The 21,974-nt window shown below is 44.1% G+C and overlaps 1 protein-coding gene across 1 annotated transcript in view; it reads right to left on the reverse strand.

The window, feature by feature from the left end:
- Positions 1-14,803: 14,803 nt before the first annotated feature.
- The window catches only part of PLEKHA3 (pleckstrin homology domain containing A3), a 47,276-nt gene continuing 40,105 nt past the window's right edge, over positions 14,804-21,974 (reverse strand). The window contains exons 7-8 of the mRNA XM_073633817.1: positions 20,761-20,873; positions 14,804-18,978 (exon numbers count right to left, since the gene is read on the reverse strand). Of these exons, the coding sequence (XP_073489918.1) occupies positions 18,851-18,978; positions 20,761-20,873 (241 nt within the window). The 3' untranslated portion in view covers positions 14,804-18,850. The remainder of the gene's footprint in view (positions 18,979-20,760; positions 20,874-21,974) is intronic.

Genomic DNA, 21,974 nt, shown 5'->3' on the forward strand with positions numbered 1-21,974 from the left:
ACGCTCCAACTGGTTGTAATTGTCCATAGTCTATGGCATCAAGCAGAACAACAGATGGGGGTACGTCAGGCTGGGCATCAGGCACATCAGAGCAGACAGCGGGCACATCAGAGCAGACAGCGGGCACATCAGAGCAGACAGCGGGCTCCGGGTCGTCAAGCTGGGAAGCAGGCTCCAGGTCGTCGAGCTGGGCAGCAGGCTCCGGGTCGTCAAGCTGGGCAGCAGGCTCCGGGTCGTCAAGCTGGGCAGCAGGCTCCGGGTCGTCAAGCTGGGCAGCAGGCTCTGGAACATTAGGCCGAAAAGTGAGCACCGTAAGGGCAGGCTGGATCACAGGCACCGGCTCAGCAAGCTGGGTAACGGGCCCCGGCTCAGTGAGCTGGACACCGGGCACTGGTCCGGCAAGCCGAATAATGGGTACTGGCTTAACAGGCCGAGTGATGGACTCCGGTTTAGCAGACTGGATAACGGGCACCGGTTCAACAGACTGGGTAACGGGCACCGGTTCAACAGACTGGGTAACGGGCACCGGTTCAACAGACTGGGTAACGGGCACCGAAACTTCAGGCTGAGACACGGGCACTGAAATTTCAGGCTGAGACATGGGCACTGAAACTTCAGGCTGAGACACGGGCACCGAAACTTCAGGCTGAGATACTAATTTCAAGACATCAGGCTGAAAGGCAGGCAAAGAGACACCAGGCTGGAAAGCAAGCACCGAGACATCAGGCTGGAAGGTGGGCACATTAGACCAGGAAGCGGGCACATCAGGCTGGAAAGCAGGCTCGTCGGACTGGACAGCGGGTACCGCGACATCAGACCAGGGAGCAGGTACTGGAACTTCAGACTGGGCAGCAGACACAGGCGCTGGCACATCAGGCAGAACAGCAGGTACTGGCACAACAGGCTGAACAACAGGTACATTGGACTGGGCAGTAGTCACTGGAGTGTCAGACTGGAACACGGACACTGGGATGTCAGGCTGAGCAGCAGGCACTGGGACCTTAAACTGGACAGCGGGCACAGGCATTGGTACAACAGGCTGAGTAGTAGACACTGGCACATCAGGCTGGGCAGCAGACAGGAGCACATCAGGCTGGGCAGCAGACGGTGCCACATCAGGCTGGGCAGCAGACAGGAACACATCAGGCTGGGCAGCAGACAGGAACACATCAGGCTGGGCAACAGACAGGAACACATCAGGCTGGGACACTGGCTGGATAGCAGGCAGAGATTTGGCAGAATCAGATGGGTTATCAGGTTCAGCTGGCATGCAAGCAGACCGGAGCAGGTTGGTTGGTGTGGAGGCAGGTTGGGTTACTGGCAGGATCGTGTGGGTTGGAAAGAACTTCCGTTTCTTCTTTGGCTTAACTGCTGGAGATCTGTAGGTGACTGCAGGACTGTAGGTAGGAGGTGAGGCGTACTGAAGAGAAGGGCTGGAATATGGCAAGGAAGAGGGAACAGTGGCCAGAGGAAGTTCTTGTGGGGAAGTTGTAGGTAGCAGAGAAGAGGCAGGCGGGTTAAAGGCAGGATAAGTGCAGCGGGTAGAGGCAGGGTATTGATATTTGGTGAAAAGCAGGGTATATTGGGCTGAAACGGTTGCCATGGGTGAAGGGGAAAAAGACTCTTGGGCAGGCAGGTGTCTAATAGCAGGTCCGGGTTGTAAAGAGCTGACCGAGGCTGGAAATAATAAGACTGACCATGCCTGTAGTACAGGTTGAACAAACGTGGGTTCACATACTGCCTGTCTAACCAGTGACTGCACCGAATCTATACAATCCACTAACACCTGTTTAGGGCAAGCTGAATAATGCTCCAGAAAGTATACAGCATCATCCTCCAACAGCCATACCAGAGACTCCACCTGATCACTACTGAAGGGGGGAGAAAAATTGCCACTTCCTTTAGGACTGCTAGACAAGGCTAGCTCAGCACACACCTGTATCAGGGGCTGAACGTTTTTAAACAGTAATCTACCCTGATCAACCGGATACACTCCAGGAGCTGATCCCTGCCCCACTCTTTCAATACCAGATGACAGTATTGTTATCCAGATGGGGTCAGGAACACAGGACAGGGAGAGGATGGATGGATCAGACTGCAGGCAGGGATGCAAGGTAACAGGTGGGACAGGATAGGGATCGGGACAGGGAGACAGGATCAGATACACGGGTCACAGGTTCAGGGCACAGGAACAGGTTCAGAATCAGGATCAGATCACAAGCTAGCAGGTCAGGGCACAAGGAAGAAACCAAGGCAAACATGTGATTGCTTGCCGGGTATTTATAGGCCTGTGATTGGCCGCAAGTGACACCTGATTGTAGGAGGTACTGTCTGCTCCACACTGCCAGGATCCATCCGCTGGTGGACGCCAGTACTGCGGCCCAAAGATGACATAACATCAGCAGGGAAAAGCTCTCCTGACAGTTCTAAACTGCCAGAAGACACCTGCTGGTGGACCTCAGTACTACATGCCAAATGACAGCTATTACCAGCGGATGGAACATTTCCTGACAAATGCCTTCATAATAACCTCCCATAGCCCTTACTCTGTAGTCTTGAAGTAAGCCGTTATTCTTTGGCATGCTGCAAGACAGGAATGACACATTTATACCTGCTTTGCAGACTGAAGAGTGATCTGCATTCAGATCACTCTTCAGAGAGCATTTGACAGGCGGTGAGAAGTAGTTGTATCACCTCTTCATCACCTATTTTAACCCTCTAAATGCTGCAGTACTGCACTGCAAACACGTACATTGTGCGCAATTGCTCCATAGCATAGCTCCATTGACTAGAATTGGTTGTGTCTGGCAGGCAGTAGTGCTTACCAAGCAAAACAGGTGGTATAGTTCCCACCACAGACCATGAAGCAGAGTATCGCAGTCGTGATATGTGTTCACCCCCAGCCTCTGCCCCTTCAACTAAAGTGGGAGCAGTTGGGTGGCAGTAAAACCTTGTGGTTGCACTGCATTTTTACACTATTCATTTAAACAAGCCCTAAGACTGCAATGATTCTAGTATAGTAGTGATCCTGGCATCCAAGGCCCCATTCACTCTTTATGTAGAAGGAGTACGTGTTTCTGCTCACAATAATTTTAGTGTGTTTGATGACTACACGTGCACTTTACAACAACCAAAGATTTGTGTGTGACTAAATAGAGTTATGTGTGTGTGCGCTGTGTATGCAAACACTATATACACATTGCAAATCATGCAACAAAGACAATTTGCTGTTTCTTTGTTAAAAAGAATGAGATCCAAGCAGAAAAAAAGCATGATCATGTGATCAGTCTAATATTTGTGTGCCCTTTATAGCTTTAATAGCACATTTCTTATACAAGAGCTGGTTTGTAAGGTTACACTTCCCACTCTACAGCACTCTGTTCACTGCAGAGGGGAATGGAGTGTGATTGGTGAGAGCAGAATTCCAATACTCTCCTTTCACCACCATTTGAAAGCCCAGAAACACCCACAGTTAACCTAGGACCCCCCCCCCCACATCAACTCCCAGAACCGGTACAAGTGAGCCCACCTTGAAACTACAGAGGCTCAAAGTATCATGGGATATGTATTATCAGGATTGGAAAATGAAGGAAACAGGAAGTCAGAGAATTTTGAAATTCAGCCAGGAGAAAGAGCGACATTACAGACACAGAAACCTGCTTTATTCAGTTAAAGTAGCATAGTTGGCAACATTGCAAAAAAAATATGTGGGACACTTTTTTGGCTGTAGGCGGAGCCGTACAATAATTAAGGGGCGGTGCATTTGTTTGTAGGCGTGGCTTAGTAAAAAAAAATGAGAAGTGCGGCGCGCGAAGCAGATAAAGATACTCCAAACAATATAGAGTAAAAAATTGGGGCGATTGGCGCTGTTCTACTAAGTCCACTCTGATGTACAAAAATAAAATATTTGTTATATAGGAATGATAAAATTTCAAGTGTGTGGGAAAAACATTATTAGTGTATGTGTAAAAAATATCCACAATAAAGTGCAATATGTGTTATCACATAAATAATAGAGTGATCCAAACTAAATCATCCCAAAACAAGGTGAATAAATGTATATAAAAAACAGTGATAAAAATACCAAAAATACTTGAAAAAATCCTTAGTGGTAAAATCCTGTGCTAATGTGTACATCAATGGTGCTAAAACATATTAATAGAAATGTTAATAAAAAAGCATATATTCATGTGCATATAATAGTGTTTAAACCAAAAATAAATAATCAGTCCATAAAAACAAGTGTCTGATTATTTATTTTTGGTTTAAACACTATTATATGCACATGAATATATGCTTTTTATTAACATTTCTATTAATATGTTTTAGCACCATTGATGTACACATTAGCACAGGATTTTACCACTAAGGATTTTTTCAAGTATTTTTGGTATTTTTATCACTGTTTTTTATATACATTTATTCACCTTGTTTTGGGATGACGGCGCCGTTGTCTTCTGCTTCAGTGGAGAGGGGAGGGGCCATGCAGCTAAAGAAGTTGCTTCATTGGCTGCACGGATCGAGCCCCCTTCCTCTCTCCACTTACTCAACACTGACTCACTGTCACGGGGGGAAGATCGAGCGGCGGCGGCCGCCGCCATTTTCCTGGAGCCAGCTGCTCCAAAAACAAACAAAAAAACATTCACAATTTTCCTTATGGAAAATCCCGATTCGGGACAGCCTCCAATCGGGACGAGGGTCCCAAAATCAGGATTGTCCCGGGAAAATCGGGACTGTTGGCAACTATGAAGTAGGTAAGTTACACACAATCTGACACTGGAGTTGTGATTAATTTACATGCACAATGCATCTGTTGTTTTGGGGAGGAAAATCTGGAGTTCTTCTTTAAGTAAATGCATGATGCATCCTCGGATACAGCCCCGCTGCTCTCCATGCTATCCTAGTCAGGGGTGGTGCTTCAGTGAGTCCTTTGGATTAAAGTGGAAGTCCATGCTAAAACGAAAATCCCTACATCTATAGACACCCATGATCTAACACTAACCTATCTAGCCCTGAAAAGAAAAAATTCTGTATACAAACCTTTTCTGCAGGTGATCCGACCCGATACCACACTGAGCTGTCAGCCGCGGCTTTTCTGTGGAGACGGGTACACGTCTGACAGCGGAAGCCCCATAGTAACTCTGTGGGTGACATCACATGCCATTCGTTTCACAGCCATTGTCGGCTGTGTCCTCTGCAGAGCTTCCGCCGCTGGAGATCGGGTCAGATCGCCTTCATAAAAGGTATGTACTGTTTACAGGGCTAGATAGTTTAGTGTTAGATTGTGGGTGTCTGTAGAGGCAGGGATTTTAGTTCTAGCATGGCCTTCTCCTTTAAGTGTTGGTCTGTTGACCAGACATCTTAAATGGGCCAAAACAACTCACAGTTCTATGCTCCTCATGCAAGAGTTTCAAGCCCTTCAAGGCACCTGCAGGTGGTGCCAAGCATTCCTGGCCTCACATGGGCCGGTACCCGAGGAGAAGTTCTCCTCAGTCTAAAGGAAAGGTCCCACCCATTTCCAGGGTGGGGGATTTTCTTTGCTGGTTTGCAGGTCTGTGAGCCCTCCTCATCTTCAACAACTGGAGCCACACACTGATTGTGTCCATCTTCAAAATGGAATTTTCTTCTTGCCCTCTGGAGAATTTCTTCCTGTCCCGTCTTCACCTTCTCCTGTCTTAGCTGAGGGCTCTGTACAGGGCAGGGCAGGATTTGCTACTCCATGTAGTGATTATCCCGATCCTGGCAGACAGATAAGGTCATAATGGCAAGCTGTAGTGCAGGGCCAGTGAGAGAGAATAAGATCTTGGAAAGGGTTTCTTGCATTTTATCTCCAGGATGTTCACTAGGGGGGGAGTCAAAGTCTTGTTAAGATGTGAAATGGCCAGATCCACTAGGGGTATGGCCCACTTTTTAAGGCACACCTCCTTAATAGGATAATGCTGGGCAAAATGCTTGGGAACAGTAAATATTTTTTTTACAAGGGTTACTCACAATAAGAGCAGGAAGGATTATGCCATCTGTGACCCGGTCACTATAAAGCTGGATACACACTATACAACTTTTATTGATTGATTTCCTTTAGATTTACCTTCAACAAATGTAGTGCCTGATTGCATACAAATTGAGAGTGTTTAGGTTTGACCAAATATTTTATGGTTTTGGTAAATCTAAAGGAAAGAATCTAAAGAAAATTGTATAGGGTGTATCCAGCTTAAGGCAGCAGCAATAAGTAGATATCCTGGCTGAATTTCAGGCAGAGATGCAAATAGAAGCGAGAGTGCACAAGAGCATGCATTGTGGCACTTACAGAGGGTGCGGTACACTAGCAAAAACCTGAGGCATGCTGGGAGTTGGAGGGGTTACCCTGGGCTGTCTTACAGCTCTGTTTGCCAGTTTCTAATCTCCGGAAGACAACGGCATAACCCCAATACCTGAATACTCCTGTGTTCCATAGCCCAGTGTTTCTCAACTCCAGCCTTAAGGCGCCCCAACAGATCATGTTTTCAGGATTTCCCTCAGATGAAACAGCTGTGGTAATTACTAAGGCAGTGAAACTGATCAAATCACCTGTGCAAAATAATGGCAAGCCTGAAAACATGACCTGTTGGGGTGCCTTGAGGACTGGAGTTGAGAAACACTGCCATAGAGTATGAATGAAAAAAGAGCAACTCTAAGGGCAAGTTTACACTTGCTTGAAAACATGGCTTCAGACAAGCTTTGTTAAAGCTCTTTGAACGCCAGTCAAAGCTCCTGTCACTAAATAAAATGGTTAGCTTACAGTCCTGTTTACACCCGCTTTTGCTTGGTGCTTCGATGAGGCTTCGGTGGAGCTTCAAGCGAGCTTTGCCATTGACTTCTATGGAAGCTTTGAAGACACTTTCAAGCACTGAAGCTACATGGAGTAAAATTTTTGAAGTGAAGTTAAAGCAAAGCAAAGCAAAGCAGGTGTAAACAGGACTGTAAGCTACCCATTTTATTTAGTGACAGGAGCTTTGACAAAGCCTGTCCGAAGTCTTGTTGAAGCCAAAGCAAGTGTAGATGAGCCCTAACTGCCTGTGTGAGTTGACAACACAGTGCCTCTGCTTTTCTGCAATACCAACCCACATTGTCAGCCCTCCCTGCTGGGACCGCAGAACGCTGCCTATCTTTGTTCTTCACTGTCCAACTCTGCATGCACACACCGAATTCTTTGCCAGCAAAAAGTGCTTCTGCCTTGACTCCTCAGAACCTGTTCCACAATGTGTGCAAGAAAAGGGCTCTTGGGAAATGTTTTTTTTGCTACCAGAAAGAGGTGTTGACTAGGTTATGTGTATATGTGCATACACCTCAACCATTGTAGGCATATTTACATATACTGTACACAGCTAGAGCTAAGAGTTCTTCCACCAAAAGAGGTAGTTCCATCCGCAATACACATTTATTGATAGGGTTACATAATATATACAAATTACACACCAGACAGTATTTACAACACAAGGTACAGTATAAATCCCCTGGCTTATATGATATGTACAAATTACACACACAAACCCATATTTACAATACAATGTATGATGCAACTATATAGTTAGTTTACCGCTTAACTTCAGGTCTGGTCATGGTGCCTTCCCAGGGCCACAGATAAGGCAGTACAGCTAGCCCTCCTCTACCAGGCCCAGCCCCATCAGTGCAAAAGTGGGGCCCGGGCACCTGCCAGGCAGGAAGGATGGATGTACTGCTTTTTTGCTCCCCTTGTGGCTCTCCGTGCAGCACTGCCAGTTCTTCTCCTCTCCCTCCCTCCGGCAGCGCTGCAGGGCGAACCATTCAAGTATCTGTGCTGCAGCCAGTGAAGATTCCTTTCGTCAGAGCATGCCTGAGCTCCTTGCTTCTCTCCCCCCTTTCTCTTCTTTGCAGTCAACTCCGCCCCCCCCCCTGCGGCTCCTGCTCAGAGGTGAGGGGACTTACAGTGTTCAGACAGGGGAGAGGTTGGGCAGGAGGGGCATAAATGTTACTATCAGAAGAGGTGGGGGGACCCGGTCTGCTTTGCTTGCCGCCACCACCACTACCAACACAGCACACCATGGGGTGATTTCATATAGGAAACAGGTAAAAGCTGAACTCCTGCATGCTGGGCAGGATTACACACAGCAGACCCATCCTGCTTTATTGTGCACAGTACTGTGCTCTCCAGAAAGATGATGTATTGTTAGCCCAGGGGCATAATGTAGGTGTCCACAGCCTGAGAGACATTGCTAGGCTGTCTCCCAAGATTCCTCTGGTTCAACTGTGGGTATAGGATAGTTTATATGGAAGGTTTTCAATTGTTTTTTTTTGTTTCTGTTGGTTGAATTAAAGCGGGGGTCCACCTATCTATCGTTTTTTTTTTTTTTTGGAGTTCATTCACAAACTTTTCTTCTCATGATTATCTACTCACATGTTCTGTGTAATAAGTCCACCTGTGTCCGATTTCGTTGTAAAGAATAACTTATAAAATTCACTGAAGGCAGTTTCCATCTTCATTGTGGGCATTTGAAGCCCACAAGCATGTATTTCCTGGATGCGGTGAATGCTGTGCTCCCAGCATTCACCGAGATGTTGTGATGACGCTGTTGCACAATGCATGCTGGGAAGCCTGAGACTAGCTCCCAGGGGACTGTGGGAGGTCTGGGAGAGGCTAGAAACACGCCTACTCCCATGGGAGGAAAACCAGGAAGTGCTAAGAAGATTAGAAAAAAAAAAAAGGTAATTACGACGATTTAATTTTTTTTACATAGCATGTCAGCATCTAGGCAAGGAAGAGAATGCATAGAGATAATGCATTTGGGTGGAACCCCGCTTTAAATGGACTTGTTTCTTTGTTTTTGCAACCAGATTAACTATGTCTTTACAAATCTTTTAAGGTTTCATTCACACGGGTGCTGGTTTCAGAGGATAAAACAATACCCTTGTCCTGCCAGCTCTATTTGACCTGCACGATTAACTGAATCAAGACAATCAGTTTGACTCAGTAAGCTCTTTCCCAGAAATTGTGTTGTGCTTAGCAGGAGTTCAAAACGTCTGCTGAACTTCTCATTTTAAGTTCCATGCAAATGTAGATCAAATCACTAGACGATAGAAAAAAACAGAAGCACAAACACGTTGACATAGTTTCGCTTTATTATGCAAACTGTATAGTATACAGTAAAAAAAAAAAAAAAATTATGATGGCTCAGTTTTAACAGACTTACAAAACAGTACAATTTCAAAACAATCATGGTATTTTTAGTTTCATTTTTATTTTTTCAAATACAATAGGTTTACTTTTTGGCATCCTCATTGGCAATCAATAGAAAAGCACAAGGAAACTAAACATACATCATTACTTCATTGGCATTTGTATGTGGCAAGTGTATGTGACTGCCATAAATATACTGTAAATACAGAAAATGTGCAAGGTTTACAGGGTGCTATTCAGAAATGGATTCACAATACTTTCCTTTTGGAGCTCTGGCACAGTTTGTTCCATCTTCTTTTACTGTGATATACAGCATTTTACTAGTCTGGCTTGCAGAACTAACACTATGGAGCGAACAGCGAACTCCTGTTACAAAACAGCTGCTAAGATATGCATAAGAAATTAGAACGTTTTCAAGTAAAGTAATTCTACTTAAAGTAGAATTACTTTAATCATTTTTTTACATTATACAGTTCCTGATGAGACAAAGTACATGTATACCATCTTCCTGAGTGCCCTGTAACGCTAGCTGCAATGATGGAAAGGGTGCCCCCCCTTAGTACACAGCCTTCCAACACCACAGTTAGCAAGGAGAAAGGGTTTTCCTAGTGAGCATCTGTCTCAGGCTCCCAGCACTTGCTCAAGGCATGCCTCACCTCCCTCTACCGAGCACAGTCTCATCCACCTTGACCTTCAGTTGTCCGACAACGCAGCTAGCAAGGGACTGCTGTTTTGATAGCAAGCACCAGTCTCAGGCTCCCGACACTTGCAATTCAGAGACAGGGGCTCACTAGATAAGAAACCATCTCAATGATAGCTATTGTGTTGGTGGCCATGTGCTGAAGGTAGATGCTCTATCCGCTACTGCAGCTAACATAATAGGGCATCTGGTAGAATGGGACAAAATACTTCATGTACTATGTCTTATCAGGACTTGAATAGTGCAAAAAATAAAAGTGATATTTTTTTTTTTTAGAGATTGTTACTTTAAAAATACTGAAAGCTGCCGACATATTTGAAATTCAGGCACCTCTGGGGTATACCTGCAGTAGCTTTTAGTATCCTCTGCTTTCAGTTAGTGTTGGCCCACACACCCATTCTCATTAGTTCATCACTATAATATGTTGTCCCACTGGCGAATAGGAATGTGTATGTAAGAGGGTAAAGTTCAACACCATGAAGCAGTATTGATTGTTTTGCCCAATCAAAAGGCCAGCACTGGAGCAAGGATGATGGTAAAATCTATTGCTGGAATGTAGATACCCCTGGATGGGTACCTGCAGTTCATACCAGTCTGCAGCTTTTAGAATCCCAAAAGTAAGTCTCTTTAAATTGAAGCCTAAAGAGATCACTGCTTCCCCTCAAAGAGCACAGGTCCCGCTATGCAGCATTCTGGCAGTGCACAGGCTGTTCTACTGTGGCTAGAATTTTCACACTTCTAGGTAACATTTATCTCTTTGGTAAATCCAAGTCTTTATACAGTTACACTCTTTCAGGACATTCCCACAAACGAAATTCCTAACAAAACAGATATTTTGTTGGTGGAGTGGTAAAGGCCCTGTTGTGTGTATACAGTTTTTGGAAAATCTGTGAGATCCCCATATGATTATGACTGGTGGAGCTCATGGGTGTAGTGTTGGTGCCCATTACCAGATTCCAAAAGGGTTTGCACTGCTACATACACAGGAGATTAAATAGATCCTTAAGGCCCCTTTCATAAGGGATGACCGATCGGGTCTCGCCTCTCAGTTTTTAGGCTGACCCAATCCATTGCCTTCTATGGAGGGGCAGATGTAAACAAAATGTGTCCGTTGACACCCGATCTGCAACAAACAGAAGGATGGGGGATCCATTCCCCATGCGTCTGATGGATCGGATGACAGTCGGATGTAAAGGGACAGGCGGTCCGTTTACTTTCGACCGCCCTTCGTGGAAAGAGGGCTGTGTCTACTTATGCAGAGCAGACACAGACCTGTCATCCACCTGCTCAGCGGGGATCAGCAGACAGATCCCCCGTCAAGCTGACGGAGTCCGCCCCATGTGAAAAAGCCCTTAATCTATACATACTGTACATACAGCTAAAGGAAACATTTGCAGATGTTGATTCACTCTGTGCGACAGGGCTCTAATTTCTGTTGACATTTTATTACACTTTTTACCTGTAGTAACACTATACTATGCTATACTCAAGTCAGGCATAAAAGACCCAAATGCAGCCCTGTATTCATTAATACATAATTAAATTTATGTTTTAAATGCAAGTAGTGTGAAGCCTGAACCTGACTTGGCATCAACCTCTTGCAGTCCCTGTCTAGCAAAGCTCAGATTGGGAGAGGGAGAAACAGCACAATGAGCCAATGAACTGTGCTGCAGTGCTCTTGTGCTAACAAGTGACACACTGATAAGGGAGGGCAGAGTGACAGGGAGATGTACTCTTCAGTCTGCTTCTTTTCACTGTCCAGTTGCAGGTTGTTGTAGGGCCAGGACCTGTATGTGTTACCTAACAGCAGAGAAACATTAGGTAATCTGCCCTGGCAGATAGAGCTGTGCTGTATAGCAGGGCTGTGTTAACCTCAGGACTGGGTTAACAGAAATACAAACCCTTCCACAGGCAAAACAGCTCCCATACATGTATTGTATCCCACAGAACGGATTATATTGCTACACTGAGGTCTCAAGCATGGGTCTACTTCCCCATTGATAACCACTTTACTTAAAATAAGCGATAAACTAAAAAGTTTTGCACAAGGCACTTTATGGCAGTCACATGGAAATAGAAAAAAAAAAATATTTTCCTATAAACTTTTCAAAGTATGTACAGTAATTTTAAATGATTCCATTGCTTACAAAAACGTGTATTAGTGGAAGCAAATTAATCAAATATCTTTAGAAGACATATTGTCATTTCATTTTACACAAAAATTTGAAACACCTGTATTATGGATTTGCAAGTAAAATAAGCGAAAATTTGTCATTTTGATGCAAAATAACAATGTATAAAAATGTGTAAACCCTTTTCAGAGAAAGCAATGCACTGGATCGCTCAGTTTCCCACTGGCCTTCTCGGTCCAGAAAAATAAGAATGTTAAAAAGGGACTGTTCATGTCATTGCACTGCAGCAACACAAGTTCTCTCTGAATGGCACCCTAATGCACCTGCACTGCAGTTTACCATCATGCATGCTGCATTGCGTTGTACTGTGATACCAAAAAATGCTACAGGTACAACTTTTGGTCCGTTGTGGTGCATTAGGCAGCCTATTCAAATGAATGGCTGCCAATTAAAAGGAACAGGCTGCTTTAATGCAATGTGCATTACATTTACCTCAACAGACTGGTATAAACAGGCCCTACAGGTCCAGCAAATCTTAGCCATTAAAGTTTGACAAATGATTATTCAAACTGACAATAGTCAATATGAAGGTAATGTTAAAATAGAAGTATGGGTTTTCTTTTTATTTAATAATCATACTTATCTAGGTAGATGCTGCATCTGTCCTCCGGCGCCTCTAAGACTGAGAACCATGCGATCTAACACCGCCGATCGCTCATTTCTTACAGCTCCCCGAGCAGACAGCAGCTCTCTGCTCCGATCTGCGACCCCCACACTCTCTGGCTGACTGTGGAGGGGATGGGAGCGGCCGGCTCAGGCTCTCAGCAGCTCACTGAGAGGCTGAGCGGTGTGCAGGTACGGGCATGTTGGGGGATCCCTACTTCCTTGTCACGATCTTGCTCGAGCCTGGACCGGCTCTGTGACATCAGCAGACAGTGGATTTCAGCCTGCTGTCTGCTGAAAACGGTTTACAGGAGTGCAGAACGAACTGCACTCCTGTGATCCACACGAGATGTACAGCCAAACGAGCTTTGGCTGTACTTCTTTTAATCTATCACTCCTAAGCCTGGAAAATTCAAGTACAGGAGGGGCGTCATGTACTAGAACTGAACCCCTGTAGTTCCTCCCTGCGGCTTTCAGCTGCTGCAGAGGGGGAACTACAGGGGATCAGTTCCAGTAAATGCCACCCCGCCTGTCCAGGTTCCCCTTCTCTCTGCTTGTCAGCTTCCCAGGCCCCCCTGTTGAACTGATGGGGTCCAGGACCATTAGCAGTGGTACCACCTTATTGGCAGCCCTGATGGTTAGCTCTGAGTAGTCATATGCACTATGCCAAAAAAAACTGCATGTGAGCATCTAGGACCAAGTAGGAATCTATGGTTCATAATTAGGCTTACATACTTACCAAAAAAGAAAGAGAGGGAGTGCACTTTGTTCAAAGCCGGGGATACTAGGGCTTTAAAACAGTCTGCTTGAGCCAATCTGGCCCAAATGAACCATCTCCTTTGCTAATCAATGCAGCAGCTGTATAAGTTAAATGTAGCGATATGGGGCCTTCCCATCCCATTCCCTGTACAAAATCAAATCAGGCTGCTCAGCCTTTAACAGGAAGACTTGTATTTTTATGAATGAATACAAGGCTTCCTCTGATTTGCTAAGAAGGAGATTGTGACAATCCTCTGCTTTTCCACTTCAGCCAGTCAGAGAAATTCTGTATTCATTCATAAAAATGCAAGGCTCCCTATGAATGGCTGAGCAGCACTCAGCTAGATTCAATTTTGTTCCAGGAACGGGATGGGAAGTCCCAGTATCATTGACAAAACAGAGGGCTGTATACTGTATGTAGCTGATGCTAAATAGAGTTTAAAATACTAAACACATTCTACAAATCCCTGTTTTAAGTTGTTTTTTTTTCTATAATAGTCTTAAAAAATGTTGAGCTTGTAATAAAAACATCTTTGCCATTCTGAAGCTTCCCTCCAACCACTTTGCATAGTATTTTATATATATACTGTGATTCTGTACTTGCCAAATATGCTGCAGAAATCTCCCTCCACTGAGTCTGGCTGCAATCATTTTAACTGTGGGCAGCTGAAGCTGCTGCCTGTTCACTTCCTGGATTTACACAGACACACAGAGGCACATCTCCAGCTCTGCAGCCCATCAGCTCTCATTGGCCCTTATATGACTCATCCCCCCTCTCTTCCCGGTGTCTTGTCGAATACAGTCCCCTATCCAGAAGTGTCCGCCCTGTACTGCGCAGGCGCAGTACGGAGGACAAACGAGACGCCGAAAGTCTCCGAAGTTCAACAGCTGATCGTCAGCTGTACACGGCGCCTGCGCATTTATTCTTACCCTATGTCCAGGATCATTCCCTACTATCCAAGTGGACATAGAGTTAGAATAAATAGTTGCCGAGCGCAGCGAGGCCGTGCCCGAAGCGTGGCGAGCGAAGCGAGCCCGCGAGGGGCCCTCTTACACAGCCATCGCTAACAGGTGCCCGAGCGCCGTGTACAGCTGATGGTCAGCTGATCAACTTCGGACATTTTTGGCATCTCCTGCTGCTCTGTACTGCGCAGGTGCTGCGCCTGCGCAGTACGGGGCGGACACGATCTGATAGGAGGACACTATATGTCAGAACACCGGCAAACTCTCCCGAGAGTGAGAGAGAGAGAGTTGTGGATGATGTCATAAGCCTAGGCTTTTTTCCCCAGACAAGAAACAGGAAGTGGGCTGTATAAAGTATTTACTGGCAGAAAAAAACTGTTTTACTATCCAAAGTTAAAACAACAAGAGCAGAAGATTTAATAGATGGAAAGATAAAAAATGACTGAAGTTCCACTTTAAGTACAAGGAAATTATTACAGAACAAAAATTACAGTGTACGGCTTCTTATTCGGTAAGATGAAAGAACAGGGTAAAAGGTCCGAATACCCTTACAAGGCACTGTAAGAATAAACAGATGTACAAATGCATAGATCTGCCTAGATGAAAACTTTATACACAAATCTGAAAGGTGAACGTACAGGAAACCACAAGTAGCAATGCAGGGTAATTGTGACAAAACAGTTAGATGTGGCAGGATTCGGAGTGCGTGGACTCTGTTGGTTTGTTTTCTGATCATTTGGTCTAAATGAACGATCCAGTGCATTTATACAATTAAAATAAAAAAAAAAAAAAAAAACACACAATAGAAAGATAAAGCTAAACATTTTATATGTTTTCTACCTACACCCCCCTCCAGACACTTGCATCTAAAAGTGAAAACAGTGCAGATCTGCAATCTTCATTTTAACCTGGAAGTTTGATTTGGTTTCCCAGTTCAGAAAAATCTAACATACTACACAAATAACTTAAAGAAGAATTATCCAAAACTTTAAAAAGTGAAGTGAGAAAAAGCATTGAGTTTGCTTTAACTTCCACAAGCCATTTCTATTATATGTTCTCCAATGCTATTCTTCGCATGCTGCCCAGTCCTTGGAGTGTAGCTGGGGGAAAGGGTTAGAACCTCCATTGGGTACACAAACGGCAAGTCATATCTTTAGGTTTCAATTTTCACCACTCCTCTAAAGTGCTTGTATGACTGCGGGGGGCATGTTGAAGAGTTCCTCTTATTTCCAGTTCTGGTGACATTATTTCTGGGACAGGAAACAAGGGAGACCGCTGCAATGGACAGCATAAAAACTCCAGCAGAGGTTCTAACCCTTCCCAAATATACTTGTAACTAGAAATAAAGGTTTTGGGTTTATGAATAGATGTTGTAATAAAATTAATTGACATACATGTAAAATGTCAAGAGGGAACAATAACAGAAGAAATGGCAAGGTGGCATAGTTTTGGGCGATACTTTTCCAATGTCCAGCCTGTCCAGCCTTCCCATAGGACAGCTATTATTTGGCCATCTCTGGTGTATAAATGTCAATTCCTGTGTGCATTCCCTTTTTATTTATCTTTTTTTTGGCCAGGGGAAGGGGGATATATTGGTCCCTATCCTCTTTTATCCTTTCAGTTTCAGTACTTGCTACGTTGGGTTCACTGTGCACTCTGAACCCATATAGGAGTCAGGAGAAAGGAGCAGTGAGGCCATGGAGGATAGTGGCTGAAGATTCAACATGAGCAACATGAGTTCAGTGCTGGCAGAGGAAAGTGCTTTAGATAGATAGAGTTGGCCAATGGAAGAATAATATAGCTGCATTTGTTCACTGTATTTATTTCCACCAAATACTGAAAATTCAGTGCTGGGTGGAATTCTTTAAAGGATAAGTTCACTTTTAAAAATATATAAATAAATGCTAATTTTTTGCAAGTAAAAAAATATGAATTTACTATTTCTTTTGTAGGAGTCTAGAAAGCATTGCACTCACAATCACTCGATCACGGGTGCTATGGGGGACTCCTACAGACTGTCAGTGCAAGCTTTCTGCCCATACATCGTACGGGCAGGAACTTTCACAAAGACAGGAAGACTCAATCAACTACTCAAGCGCTCAGCAGCACCCTGGTAGTTCATTGAGAACTACAAGTCCACAGCCATAAAAGGCTGTCGGTACTTGTAGTTCATGGATTCACAGGGAATTGTGACTCAATGATGCGGCCGTGTGGACGAAGCCCTGCACGGCTACACCCTTTTCAAATAGTGACAGCAGGTACGTGGAGAAGATCCCTGGCCTGCTGTCACAGGGAGTGCAGGGAGCGGCTGCAGGATCGGGAACATGTTACATGTTCTATTCAAAAACGGGTGGAACGTGTAATATGTTCCAGAAAGTGGACTTATACTTTAAAGAGAACCTGCTCTTTTAAACTTTTAACAGTAATGTGCCCAGTGTAAAGCCGGGAGACAACGGCCAACATTTGACCCATGTGTATATAGGTCTGTCCGATAGAAGCCAGCAGTTTGGTCGGCTTGTGTCGGACGTGCATGCTGGAAAACCAGAATCTGACCGACTCCCGATCAGCGCTCTCAGCCAATGGCTGATCACAGTGTTCTGTCAGAACACAACAGCTCAGTGGGGGAGATTACTGAACCAACCTTGCTTGGTTAGTACAGCGTTTGCGACTGGAGCTGACAGGCTTTTTTCGTTCAACACTTAGTGTGTAGCTAATAGTGTGTACCAGGCTTAAGAGCAACCACTCCAAGGTACCAATTACCTTTATTTCCCACTGTGCTTCTCTTCTGGATTAACTCTTACTAGGGGCTTAAAATCTAGGCTAAACCCCGAGTTTCTTGCATACTATTTTTCCTTCCGTTTCCAACAGATGTCGGAGATGTGAATTGGCGGTCAGATCTGTTTCACATTTTCTGGATGTGTCCAAAAATGATACCTTTTTGGGAGGAGGTTAACTCACTCCTTTCTAAGATAGTTAACAGACCTGTCCATCTAGACCCGCTGACGCATCTTTCGGGCCTTACTCTGTGGGAGAAAAACCTTAAAAAATTGACGACACATATTTTCACAGTGGCTAGATGTTTAATTACTGCTCGATGGAAACAGATATTCCCCCCAATGTTTTCTGCCTTTCTACAATGGGTTAGAGAAGTAAGATCCATGGCATACATTAAGGCTAGATTGTGCAATACCCTAGCTAAATTTACTGCTTGGGATGACTACTTAGCCCTTAATGTGCCTTAATCATCTTGGGCTATGGCACACAGAGTGGTTTCTTTTTCCTCTCTCCTTGGGGTTTGGTACCCATCTCTTTTGTCTATCCTCTTTGCTCTTGAAATTTTTTGTCTCTCTTATGTACCATGTTACTGCATCAGGGCTGGGACAAGGAGTGGGCAGGAGGGCCGGCTGCCCTGGGCGCAGCAGTTTACTGTATGAATGGGGCACCAGTGAGCTCATTCTGAATCATAAAGGCATTTTGACAAGTGGATGACTGCTGGGTATAGCATCCCCTAAGCTCGCACACAATGAAGGAGGGGGGGGGGGCGCAGTTTGGCTTCTTTGCCCTGGGCGCTGGATTACCTTAACCCAACACTGTACTGCATTGTACTGATATCATGCATTACAGGGTTTTTTGTTGCCCTAGTATTGCATGTTCTTGTATGGGCTGGCCCGCTTTGGGATCCCTACTGTGGCTTCAGAGTGGGTCATCCCAGTTGCTGTTTTAATTACATGAGAAGCAGTGTACTCACTACTCTAGGTTTTGTCATCTGGACAATTTTATGTTGCAGCGATTTCTGGTACTCATGGTATACCTTTCTGGATTTTTCTTTGTTCATTCTTTTATTCTTCTTTGTAAAATTTAAAATGTTTCTTTAAATAAACAGTTATAAAAAAAAAAAGAAAATCTGGGCTACACCCCAACCCTGCAGCAATGCATAACACTATAATCAATATCCAGTAAGAGAATGCTCCCAAGGTCATGGGACAGTAGGTAGGTGGAGCTTAGCTTCTGAGGCCGGCACTAATCCCAGATATTGGAGACATCAAGACCCTAGTAAGAGACGGTATTCCGGGATCAAGGTGTAGAACAGAGGTATTAAAGATAACAGAGGCAGCTGACAGGTTCGCTTTAAACTGCTAACCTTTTGCAAATGTATTTAAAAAAAAAAAATGCATATTCTGTGTTTGGTGTGTAGTGCAGCTGACTGATTGAGAATACACATTCAGACTGCAAAGGTTAGTAGGAAAATACTTTTGCAAATAAACTGTACAAAGATAAAACTCACTTCAAAGTTTACTCAGACATTGTTATATAAAGTGCAGAGAAATCCATCTAAAAAGGTCCAACAAAAGTTTCTATATCACAAGAGTCTGATGCGGGCAGCCTTTGCATAGCAAGATGTTTACAAAGTCTATGATTACCTAAAATGTCATCTTGGGTTCAGGAAGAGAAAGATGCAGAGGAATCCTCCGTTTCAGAAGGCTGCTTTGATCTAATCCTGTTATCTGGCAGACTACTTGCAGGAGGCAAATCCCCATTGATTCCAACTCTCGAGTAGTGAACAAACCCTAGGAAACAGGTACATTTGAATCATCAAAACGTTCAACATGCAGTTAATGCAGCCCAACTTGCCTACATACCTACCTACATGCCTACATACATTTCTTACAGGTGACCTCAGACTTATTATTATTATACAGGATTTATATAGCACCAACAGTTTGCGTAGCGCTTTACAACACGAGGGCAGACAGCACAGTTACAATACAATTCCATATAGGCGGAATCAGAGGGCCCTGCTCATTAGAGCTTACAATCTAAGAGGGAGGGTCAATTGATACAAACGGTAATAACTGTGGGGGATGATCTGATGGAGAAAATAAAACTGAACTAACTAAAACTTAGGTGTGGGCAGGACAGGCTTCTCTGAAGAGATGGGTTTTCAGGGATCGTCTAAAAGCAAACAGAGTAGGAGATAGTTGGATAGATCGGGGTAGGGAGTTCCATAGGATGGGAGAGGCTCTGGAAAAGTCCTGGAGGCGAGCATGGGAGGAGGTGACGAGGGAGCTAGAGAGCAGAAGGTCTTGGGAGGAACGAAAAGAACGATTAGGTTGTTATTTTGAGACAAGGATAGTGTATTATTATTAAATACTAATTTAATAATAATACACTACTGATTTAATAATAATATAGGAAAAGCATAGACTGATTGGGTGACATTAAAGGTCCTCCTTTTGATCTGACAGTGGGTGGATCTTAGACGTTGCAAAGAGCAATGCAACGCAATGACAGAATGCCGCTCTCTGCAGAATTCTCCTGCAAGTCCAGGGTGAGGGGCATCCCAGTGATGCCCTGTACTCACAGGGCATGAACTGAATGATACTGGGTGTCATTCAACCCAGGAGGAGGAGTGGTGCTGAATTGCTGAATCAGCGAGTCTGTGGAGGCTAGCTAGAGCTGCTTTAACCACTTCAATACTGGGCACTTTCCCCCCTCTTCCTGCCCATGCCAATTTTCAGATTTCAGCACTGTCACATTTTAAATGACAATTACTCATTGTACCCAAACAAAATTTTTATCATTTTGTTCTCACAAATAGAGCTTTCTTTTGGTGGTATTTGATCACCTCTGGGTTTTTTATTTGTTGCTAAACAAATAAAAAAAGACTAAAAATAAAAAAAAGTTTTTCTTTGTTTTTTGTTATAAAATGTTGTAAAGAAGTACCTTTTTTTCCCCTTCACTGATGAGGCTACACTGATGGGCACTGATAAGGCGGCACTAATGAGCACTTATGAGGAGGCACTGACAGGCATTTTAATGGGCACCGATTGGCATCCCTGGTGGTCATGGGTGGGTATCCCTGGTAGGCTCTAGTTGGCATCCTTTGTGGGTCGTGATTATCAGAGCAGATCCCCCCCCCCCCCGTCAGGAGAGCAGCCGATCGGCTCTCCTCTACCCACGCCTTGTCAGTAAGAATAGAGGAAAAGCTGATAAATGGCACTTCCTGGTTACGATGTAATCAGCTGTGATTGGGCACAGCTGATCACATGGTAAAGAGCCTATATCATAGGCTCTTTACCTAGATTGGAGATGCGGTTTGTCAGATTGACACACCACACCATCGATCACCGACTGTCCCGTGGGATTTAAAGGGAAACATTTTTCTTGCAAGGAAAAAAACACAGAAAAAACGTATAAGTGTGAAAGGGCCCTTAATATTCGGATCATTTCAACATGAAGCTCTTATGGAGATAACTGCTGCTTATGCATTTTTCATCATATACTCAGCATGGAATGCACAGGTTTTTAATAGATTAAAGAGAGAGAGAGAGAGAGATCAGAGAGCTTACTATCAGAATCTTCTACAGGACCATCACTGGCTGCTTCTGTATCAGAGTAAGCACTTCGCCTCCTGTGAGATGCCCGATGAATTGATATATGCTCCTTTAAGGAATAGGTATTCCTACAAAATACAATAGATTACATTACCTTTCGATAAACGCTGCTCATACTGTAGATTGATTCTGTTAACAATAAAAGTATCCAACTTATTGAACTACAAACTGCTTTAAAGCTAAACTCCAGGGGTTATGTATTTGCCATATCTGCTTTGATCCAAGCTTGGTACAATGTCAGGCTGGCCATACATAGATCCATTTCATCTGATCAGTCAGCCGGCTGATCTAAAAAAAAAAAAAAAAAAAAAAAACTAAACAGATTCCACCATCCACACAAGCGAGGTGGATGGATGAATCCTCCCTACTGCGTTTGTATCCAGACAGCAGTAACTCCTCCGTCACGATACAATTATCAGCGCCGCAGCGAATTGGCTGCAGTGCTAATGGAAGGAAACTGTTCCAACACACTTCAAGAAAAGTTGATCAGTAGACTGACTTCTGTGGAATGAGAATGGCCATAGATAGATCAAAATTTAGCCGGTCCATGCTGAATCAGCCAAATTACAATCTATCCATGGTCAGGTTAAGTATGCATTTGTAATACCCAATTAGACTATGGAAGCTGTAAATCACTTTAGTAGCCTGTGCTCTTCTAAGAGCTGTGCTGAGCGGCTTTCCTCATTTGCACATGCAAACGCCACCTCATCCAATCAGAAAACACTTTGCCTTCATTAAGAAAAAATCACGGCATTCTCTATATGGGGACCATTCAGAGCGAGCAACCCCCTGAGGTTACTATGCTGAAGGGTATCTGCTCGGCACGGCACCTGCAAGACCATGGACATCATTGTAGTAGCTGAGGCTGCTACGATAATTTACAGCTTCCAGAGAGACATAAAGTGCCTTGAAAAAGTATTCATACTCCTTGAAATGTTCCACATTTTGTCATGTTACAACAAAAAACGTAAATGTATTTTATTGGGATTTTATGTGATAGACCAAAACAAAGTGTCACATAATTGTGAAGTGGAAAGAAAATGATAAATGGTTTTCAAAATTTTTTTTACAGATAAATATGTGAAAAGTGTGGCGTGCATTTGTATTCAGCCCCCTTTACTCCGATACCCCTAACTAAAATCTAGTGGAACCAATTGCTTTCAGAAGTC

The sequence above is a fragment of the Aquarana catesbeiana genome, linkage group LG06, assembly GCF_042186555.1.
Source record: "Aquarana catesbeiana isolate 2022-GZ linkage group LG06, ASM4218655v1, whole genome shotgun sequence".
Classification (NCBI taxonomy): domain Eukaryota; kingdom Metazoa; phylum Chordata; class Amphibia; order Anura; family Ranidae; genus Aquarana; species Aquarana catesbeiana.